General features: G+C 39.5%; 1 protein-coding gene across 1 annotated transcript in view; it reads right to left on the reverse strand.

Annotated features, from left to right (window-relative positions):
• Positions 1–19489, reverse strand: part of KCNMB3 (potassium calcium-activated channel subfamily M regulatory beta subunit 3) — a 103888-nt gene that overhangs the window by 39736 nt on the left and 44663 nt on the right. Inside the window, exon 2 of the mRNA XM_044070372.1 lies at positions 16216–16416. Coding sequence (XP_043926307.1) covers positions 16216–16416 — 201 coding nt within the window. The remainder of the gene's footprint in view (positions 1–16215; positions 16417–19489) is intronic.

A 19489-nucleotide genomic window follows, 5' to 3' on the forward strand; every position in this document is an offset into this window, starting at 1 on the left:
GGTTTTAGAAATGTCAGAAGTAAAACCATCAGGTGTGTGGGCTTTATGGGCTTTTAAATATCTAATGCTATCAAATACCTCTTGTAACTGCAATGGAGCATATAGTAATACAGAATGTTCTGCTGATACAGGTTGGTGGTTTAAAGAATCTAAAATTGACTGTGTTAGATTCCTTGGAAGTAGTGTTGGTAGAGGTATACGAGTTTCAAAACAACTCCAAAAAAGGTTTGTGAAATAGCATTATTATAATTTAAATACTGTCATTAGTGCTTAAAGCTCCAATACTAGTAGGTTGCTTCTGTATTTGAATTAGTAAAATTATGACATTAGTGTCCATTCAAAAATTTGACTATTAATCTGACCTTAGCCCATGTTTTATTTGAAACCAAATCTGTGTTTAATTCTGACAGTAATTATTTTACTGGTTATTATGTATTTGGAGAAAATTTCTTATAAGGTCAGATTCAGTTAGACCCACCACATGGCATGACCCTGATTCAGTAGCAAGTCTGGTTCTGCACTTAAGGAGAAGTTAGACTGAGCGATTGTTTCGACAGCTCTCCACCAGGACAAACATTCAATGTGCAGCTGTAGTGATTAGATATTATTAGGACAATGATTTCTGTATAAAGAGATGGACAGAAAATTATCCTACATGAGACAAGTGGGAAAATTAAGTTGACTAGCAGAACTCCACCATGATTGTCTGGCTTTCCACAAATCTGATAGCTCCAGTGATGAATTGAAAGAAGACCATAATGGGCAGGAAGGAAACTAAACTCTTCATTGATAGAAGCCTACATTTCCCAAAGGCACACTTTGGGGCATCTCTGATAGACAGTTCCCCACTCCCAAAGTTCAACAGCAAAGAAATGAATAAAGCCTGATAAACTGCCCATTGACATCACTGTCCAATAGGAACCTCAACCTGCAAAAAGGTCTCGAGAAGCAGTCCCAGGATGGCTAAACAACAAGTAGTGTTATGTATACCTAAACTGCTTCATGTGGCATCTGCCTTTAAGCAAAACAAAATAAAGATTTGCAGTCTCTTGCAATATACAGGTTTTGTAGTTTAACATGGACACCTAGTTGGAATCCCTTTACAAAAGTCCTGTGCTATTCCATTACTTCTTTCCATTTGCCTAACCACGTCTGTGTTGTACTTGCCCAAAGACACCTTCACTTCTCTTTTTTTAATTAATTGCAATTCCTCTTTTCATCCAACCTAACTATTGGCATTTCTGCTGCTTTTCTGTTCTAGGTACTCTTACTTTCATTAGTTTTGGCATTTTCCTTACCTCCTTCTCAGTCTCACTGATTGTTTATGGTGGAAAATCCACCCACCCCCACTTACTCTGCTCTTATACCTCTCATAGCCACTCTTCCAACATGTTCTCTCACCAATCACCTTTACACTCCACTCCTTCAATAAACTAAACTCACTCACTACCTCACTTCTACCTCATTTACCACTCCCTCTCCTACATTGCTACTACATCCTGCATTCCCTTAAATATCAAATCATGCTAGTTTACTCATGCCTCCCACTTCTGTTCCGCCTCATGTCCAGCCTAACAACTCCACCACATGCACTACTAATAAAATAGTCACAATTACCTCATCCTCACCACATAACCTCCCCTGCCACAAGCTACTGTCAGATATTCACAGCCCTAATCTTTATTCCTTTATTCCATTATTTCCATCCCAAACTTTTCATTACAAACTACCGCAACCAAAAATTAGCATATATAACTAAATTTGCCGAAACACCATGAACATCTAGACACTCTTTCAGTCTCATACACTTGTGTGGGGATATTCACCTAAACCCCAGCCCCAACCTCTTACAATCTAAGTCCTTAAAATTTATCAATTTTAACCTAAGGAGTATATGCAATAAACTGGAAGCCTTTCACACCTGCTTAACACTTTATAAGCTAGACATCCTTGCCATCCCAGAAATCTGACTAAAACCTGGCATAAAAGATACTTCATTTCTATACCCCCCCCCTCCTAGTTACTGCACTATCAGAGCAGACAAAGTGCATAAAAAAGTATGCAGAATAGCTCTAGTCATCCCAAACATCCTCACAATTATCCTCTATGCTAAAACTACACCCAAATTTGATAAAGCAGAAATCATTATCATGCTCCTAAAAATAAACTCAGCCAAAAGCCTATGCATTGTTGTATTGTATATACCTACATGACAAAACATTCCCATCTTAGAAGACATGCTATCCTAGATTTCTGAAACAATACAAAATTAAACTATTATCCTTGGGGGCATTAACAGTGACTGTCAGACTATCTCTTCTAAACTAACAGCATAAACCTCAGTGGCTTTACTCAATTAGTACAGCAACTAGATATACTAAAATTAATACCCAGCAATCCACCCAGATTGGATTCTAGTGTCTAATCCTACCAACTACCCTTCCTTGGATACACTCCCTGGCTCTCTAAGCAACCATCTACCAACCTATGCCCATAGAACTGTGTGCCAACCCATAAAGCAAGACAAGTTCAAAGCCATACGCAACCTACTAAAATTCAACACCTCTCTGAAAGCTACTGACTGCACTATCCTAAAGACTTCCCCTTATTGAGGCAGTTGAGCATTTCAATAAGACTTTCCCAAGTATTCTCAATGCACTAGCACCACAACGAAGTAAAAGAATAAAGCATAACTGTGCCCCATGGTTGACCAAATCATGCAAAAGCCTAATGAAAGATACAGACAAAGCTGGCTAAAGAATAAAAATGACACTAATCTACATGTATTCAGACAACTCTGGAATCAGACAAAACAACAATAAAAAATTATTACACTAACATTCAAGATTACCATAAAAACAACCCTAAGAAATTCAAGCCTCCCATATCATCAGTTCTCAACCTAGGAAAGCAAAACAGTCTAAATCCATACCCAGACATACTACCCCTTCAAACAGCCACCATATTCAATACTTACTTTATAGAATCCATAACCAAACTCTAAACCCAATTTTTAAATCAGAAACCACTACCCCATATAAATAAACCTTACACAGCCCCCACAACACTCTCACACAACAAACCCCTCTCTAATACCAAAATACCCCCACCCACTTTTTAACTTGCAACCCATTCCTTTATTACTAATAAAAAAATTACTATGACAACTCAAACCCTGGTCTACCTCAGCAGACAGCCTCCCTTCAGAATGCCTAAACCTGGCTGTAGATGCAATTGCTTTCCCAGTTAGCATCCTAATTAATGGATGCAGAGCTGAATCACATGTCCTTACCATATGGAAAATGTTACATTTTATCCCCATTCATAAAGGAGGCAACTCCACTGAAGTCACAAACTTCATGTTCTCCCTCTCCACAATTCTAGTAAAATGCATACACCTCCAACTCCTTCACCACATCACACTTAATAATCTTCTCACTCACACTTAACATGGTTTTAGACCTGACCACAGCATCTCAACAGCTCTATTGTCTTTTATGGACACCATCAACAAAGCCTGTGACACCAGTAAAATAGTATCTGCATTATTCCTAGATTTGTCAAAAGCTTCTGATATGGTCTTTCACTCTAAGCTCCTTCATCAACTTTCCAATATTGGTCTGTCTCTCTGCCCCCACTTCAGTTGTGCTCTAGCCATCTAACTGACAGGCAGCAAGCAGTAAAATGGCAACACTCTATCTCCTCCTATCTCATCACCCCCACAGGTATACCACAAGGTTCCATCCTTGGATCACTTCTATTTAATGTCTTTATCAACTGCCTACATACAGCCTCTGGTGAAGGTACTCTAATACAATATACAGATGACTCCACAATCTTCTGCAAATCAGACACTAACTCACCTACAACATATAACACAACAAGCCTTCTTATCCATAGAAGTCTGGCTCACTAACACTCAACTCCTACTGAACCCTAGACAAACAAAACTATTCATTTTCTCCAACAAACCACACTGCTGCAATACAACAAATTTCAAAATCTTTTCTGAAAACACAGAAATAGAATTGGTTGAACACACAAAATCTCTAGTAGTAATAATTTATGACAAACTCAAATTTGATATCAACATACAAAGTAGCATCTAAAAATATAGAACTCCAATCCAATCTTTACAAATTTACAGACTTCCCTAAAAAACAACTTGAAAGGTTCTGTAATAAAATTGCCAAGTTCTATCTCATCATTGCAAAGCCTTATATTCCCTCTGCTGGGTCAAACTCCCCCTCCACCTTCAGTGCATACAACTTATCAAAATACAGAACATCATACCTCTTGACTATACAGAGTTTCACAGAATGACCAGATTTTTGCCTCATGTTTTGGTTTGTCTGTTATAAAATTGTGTTTATCTGGCAAATCACTAGTAAATCATTGAGGTTTAAAGTCAGAAAATAATGACAGACGGTTGAGTTTCAGATTTCATATCCTTCATAAAATACATGCTAAGGCAAAACCTGTTATTGTATCAACTTTCTACATTGGTAAGAGCAATACTTAAAACAGTGTCCCTATTTTTAGGCCTTTGTCCCCCCCATTATTTACAGCTTTGTCCAGATTTATCGAGAGGTATGCACAACACCATCTATAAACCTCTCACTTGTCCTGCCCTCAGTCTATTAATCAACACTTATATACCAAACAGATATCTTAGATATACATTCAAACACCTCCTCATTACCCATAAACCCCCAAGAAAAATCCCAGGTATGAGCCTCTACCCCTAACATGTTGCAAAATTATAGAATGCCCTTCCCTTAGCTAACAAAACTACCTTAAACCTGCACTCCTTCAAATGCTCCTTAAAAGAATACCTAACCAAATCATGGATCTACTCCTGTAATAGTCCAGGCTGAAGCACTCCTATATCTCTCTTAAGTCTCTTCTTCCCATACCTTCCTACCTACATATCTTACCCTTATGTATCTCCCTCTGTTTTTCTCTTTACTTCCACTACCTTATCATACCTTCTTCTCACATTACTCCCTACCTCTTTCACCATTTCAGTTATGATCTTGTATCTTTCCTCTTCTCTTAATGGATAGCAGACTTCAAATATGTTATTTCTCTCCCATTTTGCATATCCTGCTGTTATTTTTTTCCACATGATGAAAATCATGTTTCTCCTAAAATATTGTATAAAATATGTGCTATGTGTGACTGAATGCTATTATATTATGTCTGTTGAATCTTTGCATTCTCTTAAAAAACAGATTAAATATCCATAAGTATGTGGAGCCTTTTTCCCTGGGCCTCTGCTGAAAATGGGTACATTATGACCCAGTTGGACTTTCTCAGTCAACAAATGTCAAATAAATAAATAAAATAAATTACTCTTATTTAAAATACCAAGTCTGTTTTTCATTCTGGACTTTCTTAAAGAATGATGCTTGAAATATAAGGCAACCCCGTAGCTTAGCTCTTATTAATGTCTATTGATTGTCAAGGTGTTGATGGAAAGGAGAATACAATATCTAAGTGGTGATACAGGAACATAAGTGTTCATGGTCTAGTTGGAGTTTTTTCTAACTGAATTTAAAAGTTTATTAGGGTGTTATTAGGGCTGTATCTCAAAGTGATCTGATAAATATCTTGGTTGGATATTATAGTCAATTTCATGTGGACTAAGAAAATTTGCAATTAGGAAGAAAGCTATTGCAGACAACAATACTTTTGTACCAGACGTCCTGTCTTTCACTTCCCTTAAAACTGGATTCCAGTCATCAGCTATAATAACACACTGATGTGATACGCCCTAAGGAGTCACGCTGGTTTAAACAAAGAATGTATAAACTAAGGAGAAACACTGACTCTTTCATTTGGGCAAATCACAGTAATATAGTAAAAATCTTCCATGCTTGTCAGAACCTGATGATATAATACAGAACACTGATGATCTGTTAATCAGAACAGCTGCAACTAGTATATTCTTAAAGTTATAAGCTACTACAATCAATGTTAGCCATTTATTACTGAGTGATTTCCACTGAGTATGCAACATGTGGGTTTCCTGGATCATAGCAATGCTAACATCAGAATTATATTATATAAGGGGCTTGAATACCTCTAGGTCTCCAAGAATAGGAAATCTTCTCCCACTCACCTTGCTTTACAGTGTCTCTCGCCTATCTACTGTACTCTAATGTATCTTTGATACGAAATAGTATACAAGGGGATAACAAAATATAAAAAACAAAAAAATTAGAAAGATACAATTTATACATGCACACATATACACACATACAGTATACACAGACACAGAGTAACAGCCTGCATTTAATTGCTGGAACCTGTGTTCTGAGAGACTGCCTTCCAGACTATCTGCAAATATACAGAGCTGAGTATATATTTTTTGGTTACAGAGTTTGTTAATTGTTGCTTAGATCTCTGTTGAAGCTGTTGTCTCACTGTTCTGAGAGACTGATCTGCAAATATACAGAGCGGAGTATATTTTTTTGGTTTTAGAGTTTGTACTGTTAGTTGTTGCTTAGATCTCTGTTGAAACTGTCCGCCCCCCCGACCATTTTCTGCTGTGTCTTCAGTTGGTATGACTGGTTTTTACAGCTTGCGTGTCATCTAACTCAAGGATCACTTAATTTGACCTGTTAGTAACAGCCTGCATTTAATTGCTGGAACCTGTGTTCTGAGAGACTGCCTTCCAGACTATCTGCAAATATACAGAGCTGAGTATATATTTTTTTGGTTATAGAGCTTGTTAATTGTCGCTTAGATCTCTGTTGAAACTGTTGTCTCACTGTTCTGAGAGACTGATCTGCAAATATAGAAAGCTGAGTATATTTTTTTTTTTGGTTTTAGAGTTTGTACTGCTAGTTGTTGCTTAGATCTCTGTTGAAACTGTTGTCTCACTGTTCTGAGAGACTGATCTGCAAATATGCAGGGCTGAGTATAATTTTTTGGTTTTAGAGTTTGTACTGTTAGTTGTTGCTTAGATCTCTGTTTACACTGTTTTGTCCCATCCACCCTCCCTATTTTTGGTTTGTAGTTTAAATTTGGTGGCTTTTACAGTTGGCCGCCCCACTGTAGATCTGATCTGGGACACTCCCCCAGTCCCATCTCTTTACCACATTCTACCTAATAAACTCTTTTTGCACTTGCTTTTAGTCCCTTTTAATTTAACTGCATTTTTTAAACTGTGTTTGGTGTAATATTGCTACATACTCAAGTATGCTAGCTTGCACTGCATGTGAATTGTTTTTACTACTTTTCTGTAAAAAAAAAAAAAATAAAAAAAAAATAAAAAAAAAACTGTAAGCCTGTTTCCTACCTTTCCTGTGACTAGTGTTCCAGATACAGATTTACTATATCCAGGACTGTATGTAAGCTTCTGAGCCCCCCCCCCCCCAAGCCTTTCTGTGTTGGAGGGAAACCTTCTAGCTTATCAGTGGGAGTGTTAAGCACTAGGTAACCTGTCTACCATATAAGGAGTGGTTCTGGCCCAGAAATTGTAGTTATTGGCCGTTTGGGCAATCTCTTCCATCTCTCTCAACTTTCTGGTTTGAAAGCCTGCATTTGCACTTGTTTCTGTCCTGTAACTCATCTAGTGTAGATACAGCTTCTTAGTTTTAGCACTTAAATGTGCTTATTCATGCTCAGAACTTGTTCAGAACTTGTAAGCACTAAATAAGCTAGTAATTACTATAGCACTCAATCTTCCTCATTACCTAGAGGAAAACAGTTTTTGTACTTACTTTTCTCACTTGCTTAGAGAAAAACAGCTCTTGTACTCACTTTCCTCACTTATCTAGAGGAAAATAGTTTTTTATTCATGCATGTCCAAGGGTCAGCTCCCAGTGTTCTCTCCTGTCTATCTGATGAATCTGGGCATCTTGAGGCAATGTAGAAATTGCCTCATGTACACAGACAACCCTCTCCTCCTACCACCCAACACTACAACCTGTGAGAGATGCGCTTATCTAGCCAAACTGGAGGTAAAGCTCTCTCCAACCAAGACTGAACTTGACAGTCATGAGGAGAAGGTAAACATTTGCACCACACCACACTCATCACATAGTCTCACTAAATCTACACCACCAAAATCCACACATAGTAACACAAAAACATTTGCAGAGGCTCTCAATAATAATCTGTCTAAGCAACAGAGACCTCCAAAGCAGAAACACAAGCAACCTCCATTCCCCCAACACAACCCAAATGACACATAGCCCACAGACTCAGTGTACCACTCAACCACAGCCAATAAGGCAAAACAACGTACCCCACACATTAGTCATAGGTGACTCTATAGTCAGGCCCACTGATGTCCCACTCACCAGGCTAAACAAGGAGAAGGTTAATGTCAGCTGCCTGTCAGGTGCCAGGATCCATCACATAACCCACGCACTCAGGTCACTCCACAACAAGTACAAATATGACTCTGTCATTGTCCATGTTGGTGTGAATGACCTGAGACGTACCTCCCTGGATACATGAAAAGAGACATGGAAGAGCTCTCCGATCTTGTAGCCCAGGCAGGTATGACCCTAGCCCTGAGTAGCATTCTGCTATTGCCCAGAATGATACCACAGTACAAGAACAAAATGATTGACTTCAACAATTGGCTAAGCTTCTGGTGTCATTCTAAGGAGATCCGGTATCTGTCTGCTTGGGATGACATGGTTGACAGACCACGGTGCTTTGTCACAGATGGCCTGCACCTGTCACCCCTGGGATTCCGGATACTGGCTAAGGCTCTTGCTGCCCCTATAGTGCCTATTTTAGGCAAGGTTCAAATAAAAAATTCACCAACATAACAGGAACAGGCAAGCAAAAACTGAGGGGAATGCTACTCAATGCTAGAAGTCTAAATCTCAAAATGCACTCACTCAAGGCACTCCTTAAAATGGAGAACATCGATATCTGTGCGGTGACTGAGACCTGGTTCAAGGCTGCAGAGGTCAACCCTGCACTACCAGGCTATAACTCATACCACACTTTTCAGTCATGTAACCTGGACCGAAACACCAAAGGCGGAGGTGTGTCCATATTCATTAAGGATATCCACACCTCCAGGCTAGTTGCTCAGCATAATGCATCTGAGGTTATCCAAGTGCAACTAACTCTGGGTAAAACTGCAGTCCAAATTGTAGCTTTCTACAGATCCCCCACCATGCCCCAGGATTCCCACTCCTCTTTTCTTGATGTACTGGAAAATATTAGGGTTCAACCAAACACCCTAATAATGGGTGACTTCAACTACCCCACCATTAACTGGGAAAACTGCTTGTGTACCAACTCCTTAGCTCAACGCTTTCTGGAATTCATAAACTCCAATGCCCTGGATCAACTTATCCACACCCCCACCAGGGGCAACAATATCCTAGACCTAGTCATTACCAACATGAGTGACCAGTATTCCACACCTGAAGTCAACTCCTTGTTGGTCCAATCCGACCATAAGCTAATCACCCTTGATATCCACATCCCGCCCCCACCCCCCATTAAGGAAACCACAGTAAAACATTTCTCCAAAGCCAACTTCATGCTTCTTAAGACAGAAGTGGTGAACTTCATGACACCCATACAAATGGACAATACAGTTACAACTGCTGAATCCTACGCAAATGCACTCTACAAGCACTTACACGAGTGCATGGATCGTGCTATCCCAAACAGAACCAAGATGCTATCCCTCAAATAAAGGAAGCCAATCTGGTGGTCCCCTGCCATAAACAAACTGTACAACAGAAGAAAGAAATTGTTGCAAAAGAGAGTAAAATCCCATGAGTGGAGGAACTCCCTGGTCAGCCTCAGTAAGAAGCTGAGATCCCTTATAAGATCCTCCAAAGCTAGCTACGAAAACAAAATCGCCACTAATTCCAAGGACAACCACAAAGCATTCTATAGTTATGTCAAGAATCTCGATGGCAACACCCAGATCTACTCTGAATTACAGCATAAAGGCAAGAAAATTACAGAACCAACTGATATTGCCAATATCCTGGCAGATAGGTTCAGTGCTAACTTCACCCTCCTCTCACCCCCTAAAGGGCCCATATCTATACAGGAAGAATGCAGAGTCCCTGTAATCACAACTACACAGGTAAAAGCTGCACTCTCTAAAGCCAAAAACACAGCATCCATGGGACTGGACAACATCCCAGGCTGCGTTTTACACGAACTTCAGAATGAACTGGTTCCCCACTTAAGCACCATGTTCAATAATAGCCTCGCATCAGGCTTTGTGCCCACTGAATGGTGCACAACAACAGTTATCCCACTCCACAAAGGGGGAGCCACCACTGATCCTGGGAACTATCGACCTATTAGCCTGATGAGCCCAGTCTGCAAGGCCATGGAACGTATCATCATGGAACTCATAAACAAAGACATTGTTAACCTCCAAACTCTGGATCCCACCCAGTTCCAGTTTGTGAAGGGCAGATCATGCCTCCTGAACCTGATCGACTTCTTTGAGGCAGTCACCAAAGCCGCAGATGAGGGTAAGGTGGTTCACACAGCCTATCTTGACCTCGCCAAGGCTTTCAACACCATCCCCCATTCTGGAATTATAGCTAAACTCACTAAACTAGGTATAAATCCCTACGTCACAAGATGGGTTGCCAACTGGCTCACTGACAGAACCCACACTGTAAAAGTTGCAGACTCCAAGTCTGACCTCAAAGCAGTGACAAGTGGAGTACCACAGGGTTCCGTCCTGGGACCTCTCAAGTTTGGTATCTACTTCTCTGAAGTACAGGCTAACACAGAAGGCCTCTGGCTAATGAAGTTCACAGATGACTGCAAACTAGGAGCCATAGTCAAGTCCCCAAATGATGTGGACATCCTACAGAAGGGTCTCGCTGAGCAGATGCCTGGTGTCAGAGCCATGGCCTCAAGCTCAATGCCAAAAAGTGCAGTGTCATCCCCTTTGGTAAAAACCCATGAACTACCACACAGTCAACAATCTACTTAACACCAAATGCGTGATAAGAGACCTTGGGACCCAGGTGGACAGTAGTCTCTCTTTTGATAGTCACATCACCACAGTAGTCAGGAAGTCCTTCTACGTGGCACACCTCATCATAAAACGTTTCTCATCCAGGAAAAAAGAGGTCATTGTTCCCCTGTACTCGACACTCATTACACCCATTATAGAGTACAACGCCCCTTTTGGAATGTACCTCACAAGACATCTGCAGCAGCTGGAAAGGTCACAGAAGTACCTCACAAAGAGGGTTAATGGTCTCAAACAAATGCCCTACACTGACCGCCTCAAAAAACTCCAGCTTTACACCGTAGCATATCGCCTACTCCGAGGTGATCTCTGCCTAACATATAAAGCTATGTCAATCCCAGAGCTGTTGGACATGCTACACCTAAAGAAATCACAAGCCCTCCAAGCTACATGCTCGAGGGACCTAAACCTTGTCACCACAATAAATAGGACAAGCTGGAGGGATAGATTCCTGTCCCAGAGACTTCCCATACTCTGGAACAGGCTACCCATCTATGTCAAGCAAAGTTCTTCATTAGCACTCTTCAAGAAAAATCTTGATGAGTGGATGGGAAATAGGAAATACACCCCGGGGATCACTTCTGTGTCTCTACTCGACAGTGGCACAGGAAAATAACTTTCTTGGGTGGAGTAAGCCAGGGAACCTTGTTGGCTAGGCTTACGTAGGCCCTTGGGCTGATAGCCTAGTACCTACCTATGAATCTATGAACCTATATATGGATCCCTATCCCTTCCCTGAAGTTTCAAAACTCCAAAGACCATATGGCAGAGACCATATCTCTGAAGTTTTGAAACTCCAATACAAAGTGTTCAGAGTTTCAAAACACACACACACACACACACACACACACACACACACACACACACAAACACACACATAATTCCACACCCATATAAACACACACACACACACACACACACACACACACACACACACACACACACACACACACACACACACACATACACACACCCATATAAACATACACACACACACATACATACACACCCATATAAACATACACACACACACAAACACATACAAGACACACACATATGCATGTATTCGTATACACATACACACACCCACATGACACATAAACACATATATTATAAATGTCAGAAGAGAATCTGATTAATATCCCAGACTTCTCTGCTAGAGTTTCATATGATATATTTTTTCTTCTTTCATATCTTCTTTATTGACTAGTAATTCAATCATAGATCTTGTTTCAATGTAATATTTACTTATAGTTACAATAGTAACACTATTGAAATGTAACTAACTAATATAGCTCATTTAGAACAAGCATTTCAGCTTTGTTAAATAATGCTTGTACAATATATATTACCCTGTACTTTAACTCTTTTTGCCCATACTTCTATGTGAATCAGTTATCCAAATACTAATTATTTTAACTTGGTAACATTTCTACTATATAGGGCAAGCCATTCTATACCAAACACCAGATTCCAGTAATAAGCAGAATGTGTTCTGCTATAAATTATAAATCATTGAATGTTGGCAAATTGGTTAAGGTCTTAACCTCAGAGATACAAGGTACAGGAATTGATTCTGCCCTCTGATTATTGGCTAGACTTGTAGTACTCTGCAGACTGATAGCCTAGTGTTTGTCTATGAAAGTTTTATCTATGAATGTCATTAAATCAATCTCCACTTTTAACAAGCATATCTTTTTATGTAATATTATATACTTCCACCTTTTCATTATAAGATTCAGATGTAAAATTTTTTACTCTCTGTGTGTATATAGATAGAATATCCCACTTTCTATTTGTGTACAACTGTTTAATTTACTTACAGTCATACTCATTTGCAAATGTTCAGTGGTCCTCAGACAGTGATGTTTCGTTCCATTTCACATACTGCCAACACTTCTTTTCTCTCCTTCTCTCTCTCTCACGCTGCAGGCCCCTGCCTGATGGCTCAGCTATCTGTACTGTACAAGCCCATTCATTCCATGAGGCAGAAGCTGCACATTCCTAGGCTAGGACAGTCCTAAATTCCATTGTCCCTAGCCTGGGAATCCCCGTAGGCCAATCCATACCTCAGTGGCTGATGGTAAGGGGAAGGACAATTTGCTGGTCCTGTGGAATGTTCTATACCTCCCCTGATGGAACAGCCCTTCCCTAACTGTGTGCTGCCTCAACATGCTTAATCCCCTGTCTCATGCATATGCAGTATCACAGCATGTGCTCTGTAGGTCCATGCTCCATGGAGGAGAACCTGGTGCTCCCACTAGGTGTCACCCAAGTGATGAGCCAGAGTCATCTCCCTTTCAGCATGGCTGAACCAGTAGTGGCCACTGACATCCACCCATCCCAGGTCTATCAAAAGCTTGAGCCACTAATCAAATTCAAGACATCAGGGTCATAGTCGGGACTTTATCCCTCTAACAGACCTGGCACAAACATCTGTTTTTTGATAATCCTGTAGCTTCCTTCTTGTCAAGTAGAAAATACAGCCTATTTAATATAAAAGTTTGCCATATGAACCAGCAGTAAAGTAGGCAACAGATATAAATACTCCTCTTACTGACAATATAAGTATGCTATTTTATGTATTCTGAGTTTCCAAAATAAGCTCTTTATAACTATTTTAATTGTAAATATTTTATATAGCTCACCATTGTTCAGCAATAACTTTAATGGGTTGTTTTGCTTGCTACTGGTTAGCCATTTATATATTATCGTTTTTGTAAGCTTAACCTATTCTTTCTTTGATGTATTTTTCCTCTTTTCTTTTTTGTTCTTCTTTTCCATGTTCTCATTTCTCTTCTTTCACTTTCTTTTTATTGTATTATGCTTTAATTATAAACATAGATGATTTTTATTGCATCTTCTCCATTTTATGCTACATAAATCTGTGATTTTTTTAATAGTTTTTGGCCTCCTGACAGCTGATCATCACTTGTTTTCATGGGCTTCTCCTTGTTAATTGGCATATCAAACCTGACCAACCTTCCCAGGACTTGCTCTGACCTATGTTCAGGTATGGTTGAGGAGCTCAAGGCTCCTTGGGGCTGCATAATGCTGCAGCCAAGGAATACTTTTATGAATTTGCACCTACATTTCTGCCTCTATGTATGCACCCATTTAGATATCAGGCAAGACTGCGCAATGGGCATGTTCATGTATTGTATTTTTACTCACTAGCACCATAAAGAAAATGCCCATCGTACAGCCACAGCCTTCATCAATGACAAACTGCAAGGTGCATCTCCCCCAGGATGGGCATGCCCATTTTCTTTGTCTGCATAATTAAACTCCTGAGCCACTAGTTCTATACCTCCATACCAACAGTGCAGGTAATCTGGGATTATTGTAATGTACAGTATATACATTTTTTTATTAATGGATTTTCTTCTAACAGTGAAAGACTTATATAAGACACTATAATAAGACCTTACTATGTTATTTTAAGTATTTGCCTAATATAGAGGTATAAATAAAATAATAACACTAGCAACGGAGCAAACCAGGCAATGTCCGAGGCAATAATACACCAAACCAGTAATGTGGTGTATAAAGTCAAACACTGTTGTAAAAATCCAGTAGCAAAGCAGCAAAGCAACAAAATAATATAAGTCTTGAGGTAAAAAGATCCACAGGTTTATTAAAAACGGTAAGCGCTTTCGCTTTCGCCATCTGGTCTGATGAAGCTCTAATGCGAAAGCGCTTACCATTTTTAATAAACCTGTGGATCTTTTTACCTCAAGATTTATATTATTTTGTTGCTTTGCTACTGGATTTTTACAACAGTGTTTGACTTTATACACCACATTACTGGTTGGTGTATTATTGCCTCTGACTTGAACATTGCCTGGTTCACTCCATTGCTAGTGTTATTATTTCATTTTTATCTTCTATCTGGTGCAATGGAGGATTTACCTCTCGGTTTGCTGGTTACATTTTTATTTTTTATAATATAGAGGTATAACTATCTCAACAGACTTCCTCAGTATTATGTACTTAAGTTGTTACCTTCCACTTCCTAAGCAAGGTAATCTGGAAGGGACTATCTAGAACATAAAATGTGGAGTGGAAACTAGGGAAAGGGGTGGGAAAGGGGTAGAAATAATAAACACTTCAATTTTATTAAGCACTGTGGGACCGTGGAACTATTTGGCAGCTGAAAAGTTAAGCATTATGATAAGCAGGCATGGACTGATCAGACAACAGGTGGCTATATAGGTTAGTAAATATTGGACTGGCAAGTTCAAGGCCTACTTATTGACAATACAACTAAGGAAAAATAATGATGTCTGAGTAGTCTGAATAAGGATTTTGATTCTTGCTCCAGTTGTTATCTAAGTGTGCATTAGAAATACCATACAGTAACTATTGTCATTCTTAATGTCACATATCAGGTCAGGTTTTACACAGAAAACTCTTCTACTCTTTTTTGATATATGACCTGCTGAAAGTTCTCCATTCTGGAATGCCTTTTGAATAATGGAGGCAAACCACTTGACTGTCCAGATTTTTGCCTGACATTTTTGGTCTATTCCTCAAAAAATTAAGGGTTTCTGGTAAATCAGTGAGGATTGTATTTACTAAATAACAACAGAAATTTGAGTTTCAGACTTCATATGCTTCAGAAATCACATAGTAACATAAACCCTTTTATTCTAGCAACTTTTTAAGTTTATAAGAGCAATATTTAAAATGTGTCCCTATTTTTGGGCTTGAGTCCCCCCCCCCATTATTTTTGGTTTTGTCCAGATTTCTTGTGCTAAGAAGTTGAGAGGTATGAGTGGATGATATCAGGGAAGGGGATGTCTGCCAAAATCTCCAACATTACATGTGTGCACACCCAAAGAAATAGTCTGTGAAAAAGTACAGGAAATATCACTGCATAAATAACAATCAATTCCACTTTCTACATGTAGGCACTGCATTGTTAATGCATTACTTAGTCAAATGCTAAGAAACATACTGGTATTACACATGTAAGCCACTGTAAAAATGTATTAACCCATGGCATATTATAATCTATTATTTTTCTATCCTATTGAATTCCATTCTGTTCAATTCTATTAATTTCTATTTTAGTCTACTATTAAAAAAACATTTATCACTAGGTAATTTATTATGCTCATGAGCCACTACAGTTAACCAAAAACATGATCTGTAATACAGTTTTGGATACTTGCAGACCACTAAAGCAACATGATTTGTTCATGAAGTAATAGTACCTTAGCATGAAGGGTTTTAGAATTGTGATCCCAAGCAAGAAATACATTAGAACAGAAAATCCCATCATAAAGAATCCCAGCAGCATGGCCCTGTCCTCTCCAGCATTAGATGAAGCCGACTGCTTGTTCTTATCATTTCCCTTTCCACCATCAGAAGCATCTTTTTTAATATTCTTACTAGCTGCGGCAGTAAAGGCTTCCCTATGAAAAAGAAAGTAAGTTAAAATTCAATGTGGTTTACAGTTCTAAAAATGTATTTAAATTACATGCATCAGAGATCAAAACAATGGAATAAAATGCTATTTTTGCATGCAGGTTTAATGATTAAAGTCACAGAAGTTATGTACTTACCATAACGTTCCTTCTGTGTTGCCCATTTTCATTCTTCCTCAATGATTGTGTTCAGATCCAACCCTCGGATCCAACTTGGCCGCTTTTTACAGCTCATGGAACACTACAAGTTCTCAAGCTCCTCTCCCACCCTTAATGCATTAGTCCCCTACCATACATCAGATCTTGTTTGCTGACTTTAGTGAATAAAACAAATGTATCTATATCAGTACCTAGAAGCTCAAGCAAAGAAACATTGGTTCCTGTAGCATCTTCTGTTGCTTACAGAAGTTAAATTGGTAAGGGGTTGGTGGGAGGGAATTTGAGGAAGAATGAAAATGAACAACACAGATGGAACATTATTGTAATCACTTAACTTCTTTATCTGATATTGTCATTTTCATTCATTCCTCAATGACTGGGACAGAGTCCCCAGCTACCTCAGTCCTGGAAGGCTCTAAAGAAGGATGTTCCTGAGCACCACTGAGACCATATCTAATATGTAATGAACAATAAAGGTATGATGGTTATCCCAAGTTGCAGCTGCACAAATATCATCCAAGTAAAGTTGGATAGAAATATGAAAAAAGTTGCTATAGACCTTGTTGAATGAGCTTTTAGAGATTTTGGCAAAGACAAACCCAATTTGTTATGAACAAAGGAAATACAATCCATTAACAATTTGGCTAAGTTCACTTTGGTAACAAGTTTGCCTGATTTTGAGTCTTAAAAGAAGACAAATAACTTGACCTGATTTCCTGAAAGCTTTTGTCCTATGAAAATAAAAACATAACTGTCTGTGGACATCTAATAGGTGCAGCATGTACTTTCCTTTGTTTGACTAATTTAGAAAGAAGACTGGAAGGTTGACAGTTTGATTGATATTGGATTCTGACACCACCTTAGAAAGGAAGGATGGGTTGGTTCTTAAGGATACCCTGCCCTTATCAAAAATCAGATGAGGAGGCTTAGAAGATAGGACTCAAAGTTCTGCGACTCTTCCAGTAGAGGTACTGACCACCAAAAAGAGTTTCCAGGTTAAACATTTTAGTTCACACTTGGTTGATAGTTCAAAAGGAGAGTGGGTCAAGGATTGTAACACTAAACTCAAACCCCACAGGGGAGTGGAATCTTTAAGAGGAGGTCTGAGAACAAAGTGCCCCTTATAAAAGCCTTACAAAGTTTTGGAAAAGGCTTCAGATGAATTAATTCCTATGTGAAAATTACAGATGGTAGCCTGTTGTACCTTAACAGTTGAGGAACTAGCTCCCTCTTTACAAATTGTAGCTAAGAACTGCAGAACATTTGGAATTGGTGTGGAAAAAGGGTCAATATCTTTTGCTGTGCCCAAAAACAAAACTTTTCCATTTGAGTCTGTAAAGTTTCCTTGTGGAAGCTTTGTGGGATAAGAAGAGAATGTGACAGACAGGAGATGAGAGCCTGGGCTGTCTAGCTATCAGTGGAATTAGCGAAACCATGTGGTCAACTTTAGGTCTAGAATGTCTGCGTGTACAGAGTCTGTTGGGTGAGACAGGAGGTCCAGAGATGGATCCAGAGTCCAAGGTTGGCAAAGGATATGAGGCCAAAGACAGGGAAAACAAATCTGATGAGGCCAATAAGGGGCAATAAGGATGACTACACTCTTCAATCATGATGCTTTCTGAAGAAATTTTGGGATTAGAGGTACTGGCAGAAAGGAGTAGAGGAGACCAGGGAGCCAGTCATGGAGAAGAGCATCTCTCATCGACTCCTCCAGTGGGGTGATCTGGGCAAAGAACCTGTTGCACTTGTTGAGGGGAAATGTGAAAAGATCTCAGCAAGGTTGGTCACATCAATGGAAAACCTTTTCTGCCACTTTCATGTTGAGAGACCACTCAGGAGGCATTAGAATGGACCTGCTCAGCTTGTCTGCTATCACACTGGATTTCCCCGGGATATGCATTGCTATCAGAAAATGGTTGGATGAGATTGCCCATTGCCACACTCTCAATGTGGCACAGGGTTTTTTTGATGTACTAGACCACTGACATGTTGTCTGTCTGAATTGCAATGGTCCTGGAGGGGAAATTGTTTTGGAAGGTCTGCAACACTAGGAGAATAGCTCTCATTTCTAGGACATTAATATGCTTATTGGCCTCTCCAGGAGACCATGTGCCTTGGACTGTCTTTCCCAAGAAGTGCACCCAAACTTGATTTGGGAAGCATCTGTGGTCGCTATAGCCTTAGGCTAAGGAAGAGTGAAGATGTAACCTTGAAAAACTTGATTGGAGTAAATCCACCAAAGGAAGCAATATTTGCATGCCTGAGTTATCTTGATCTGGGTGGATAAAGACTGGTAGAGAATAGACCACTGAGTTACTAGTGTCCATTATAGGATTCTCATGTGATATCTTGCTAATAGAACCAGAATTATCACAGCAGACATTGATCCCAATGTTTGAAGGATATTGAGTGGAGAGAGAAGAATTTTGGATTATCTTTTTGACTTGAAATTGTATCGTTAGAACCCTTGGCAGAGGAAGAGAATCTGTCAAGGAAGACATGTTGAAGAAAGTCCCTATGAGCTGAATGTATGAGCTGGTGTTAGTTGAGATTTGTTGTGGCTGATAGTAATTCCTAGTTGAGAGCACAGTTGGAGCACATGATCTTGAGCCAGACATCCAAATAAGGAAACACCCGGAATCCTTGCAGTCTCATGTGAGCTGCTACCACTGCCATGCATTTGATGAATACCCTGGAGACTCTGGTGAGACCAAAGGGCACAGTATTGAACTGGTAATGACTGGCTCCCAGCTAGAAGCATAAGCATCTTTTGGATTGCATGTTCAATTAATCCTGAAGATCTATTCAGCACATCCAATAATCATGACCATTCAGAACTTTGTGTGTTGAACTGACGTGTTCACATTGCTGATATCCAAAATTGGTCTCCAGTCCCCCCATT

The sequence above is a fragment of the Protopterus annectens genome, chromosome 4.part1 (assembly GCF_019279795.1).
Source record: "Protopterus annectens isolate FY-2018-M chromosome 4.part1, PAN1.0, whole genome shotgun sequence".
NCBI classification, from domain to species: domain Eukaryota; kingdom Metazoa; phylum Chordata; order Ceratodontiformes; family Protopteridae; genus Protopterus; species Protopterus annectens.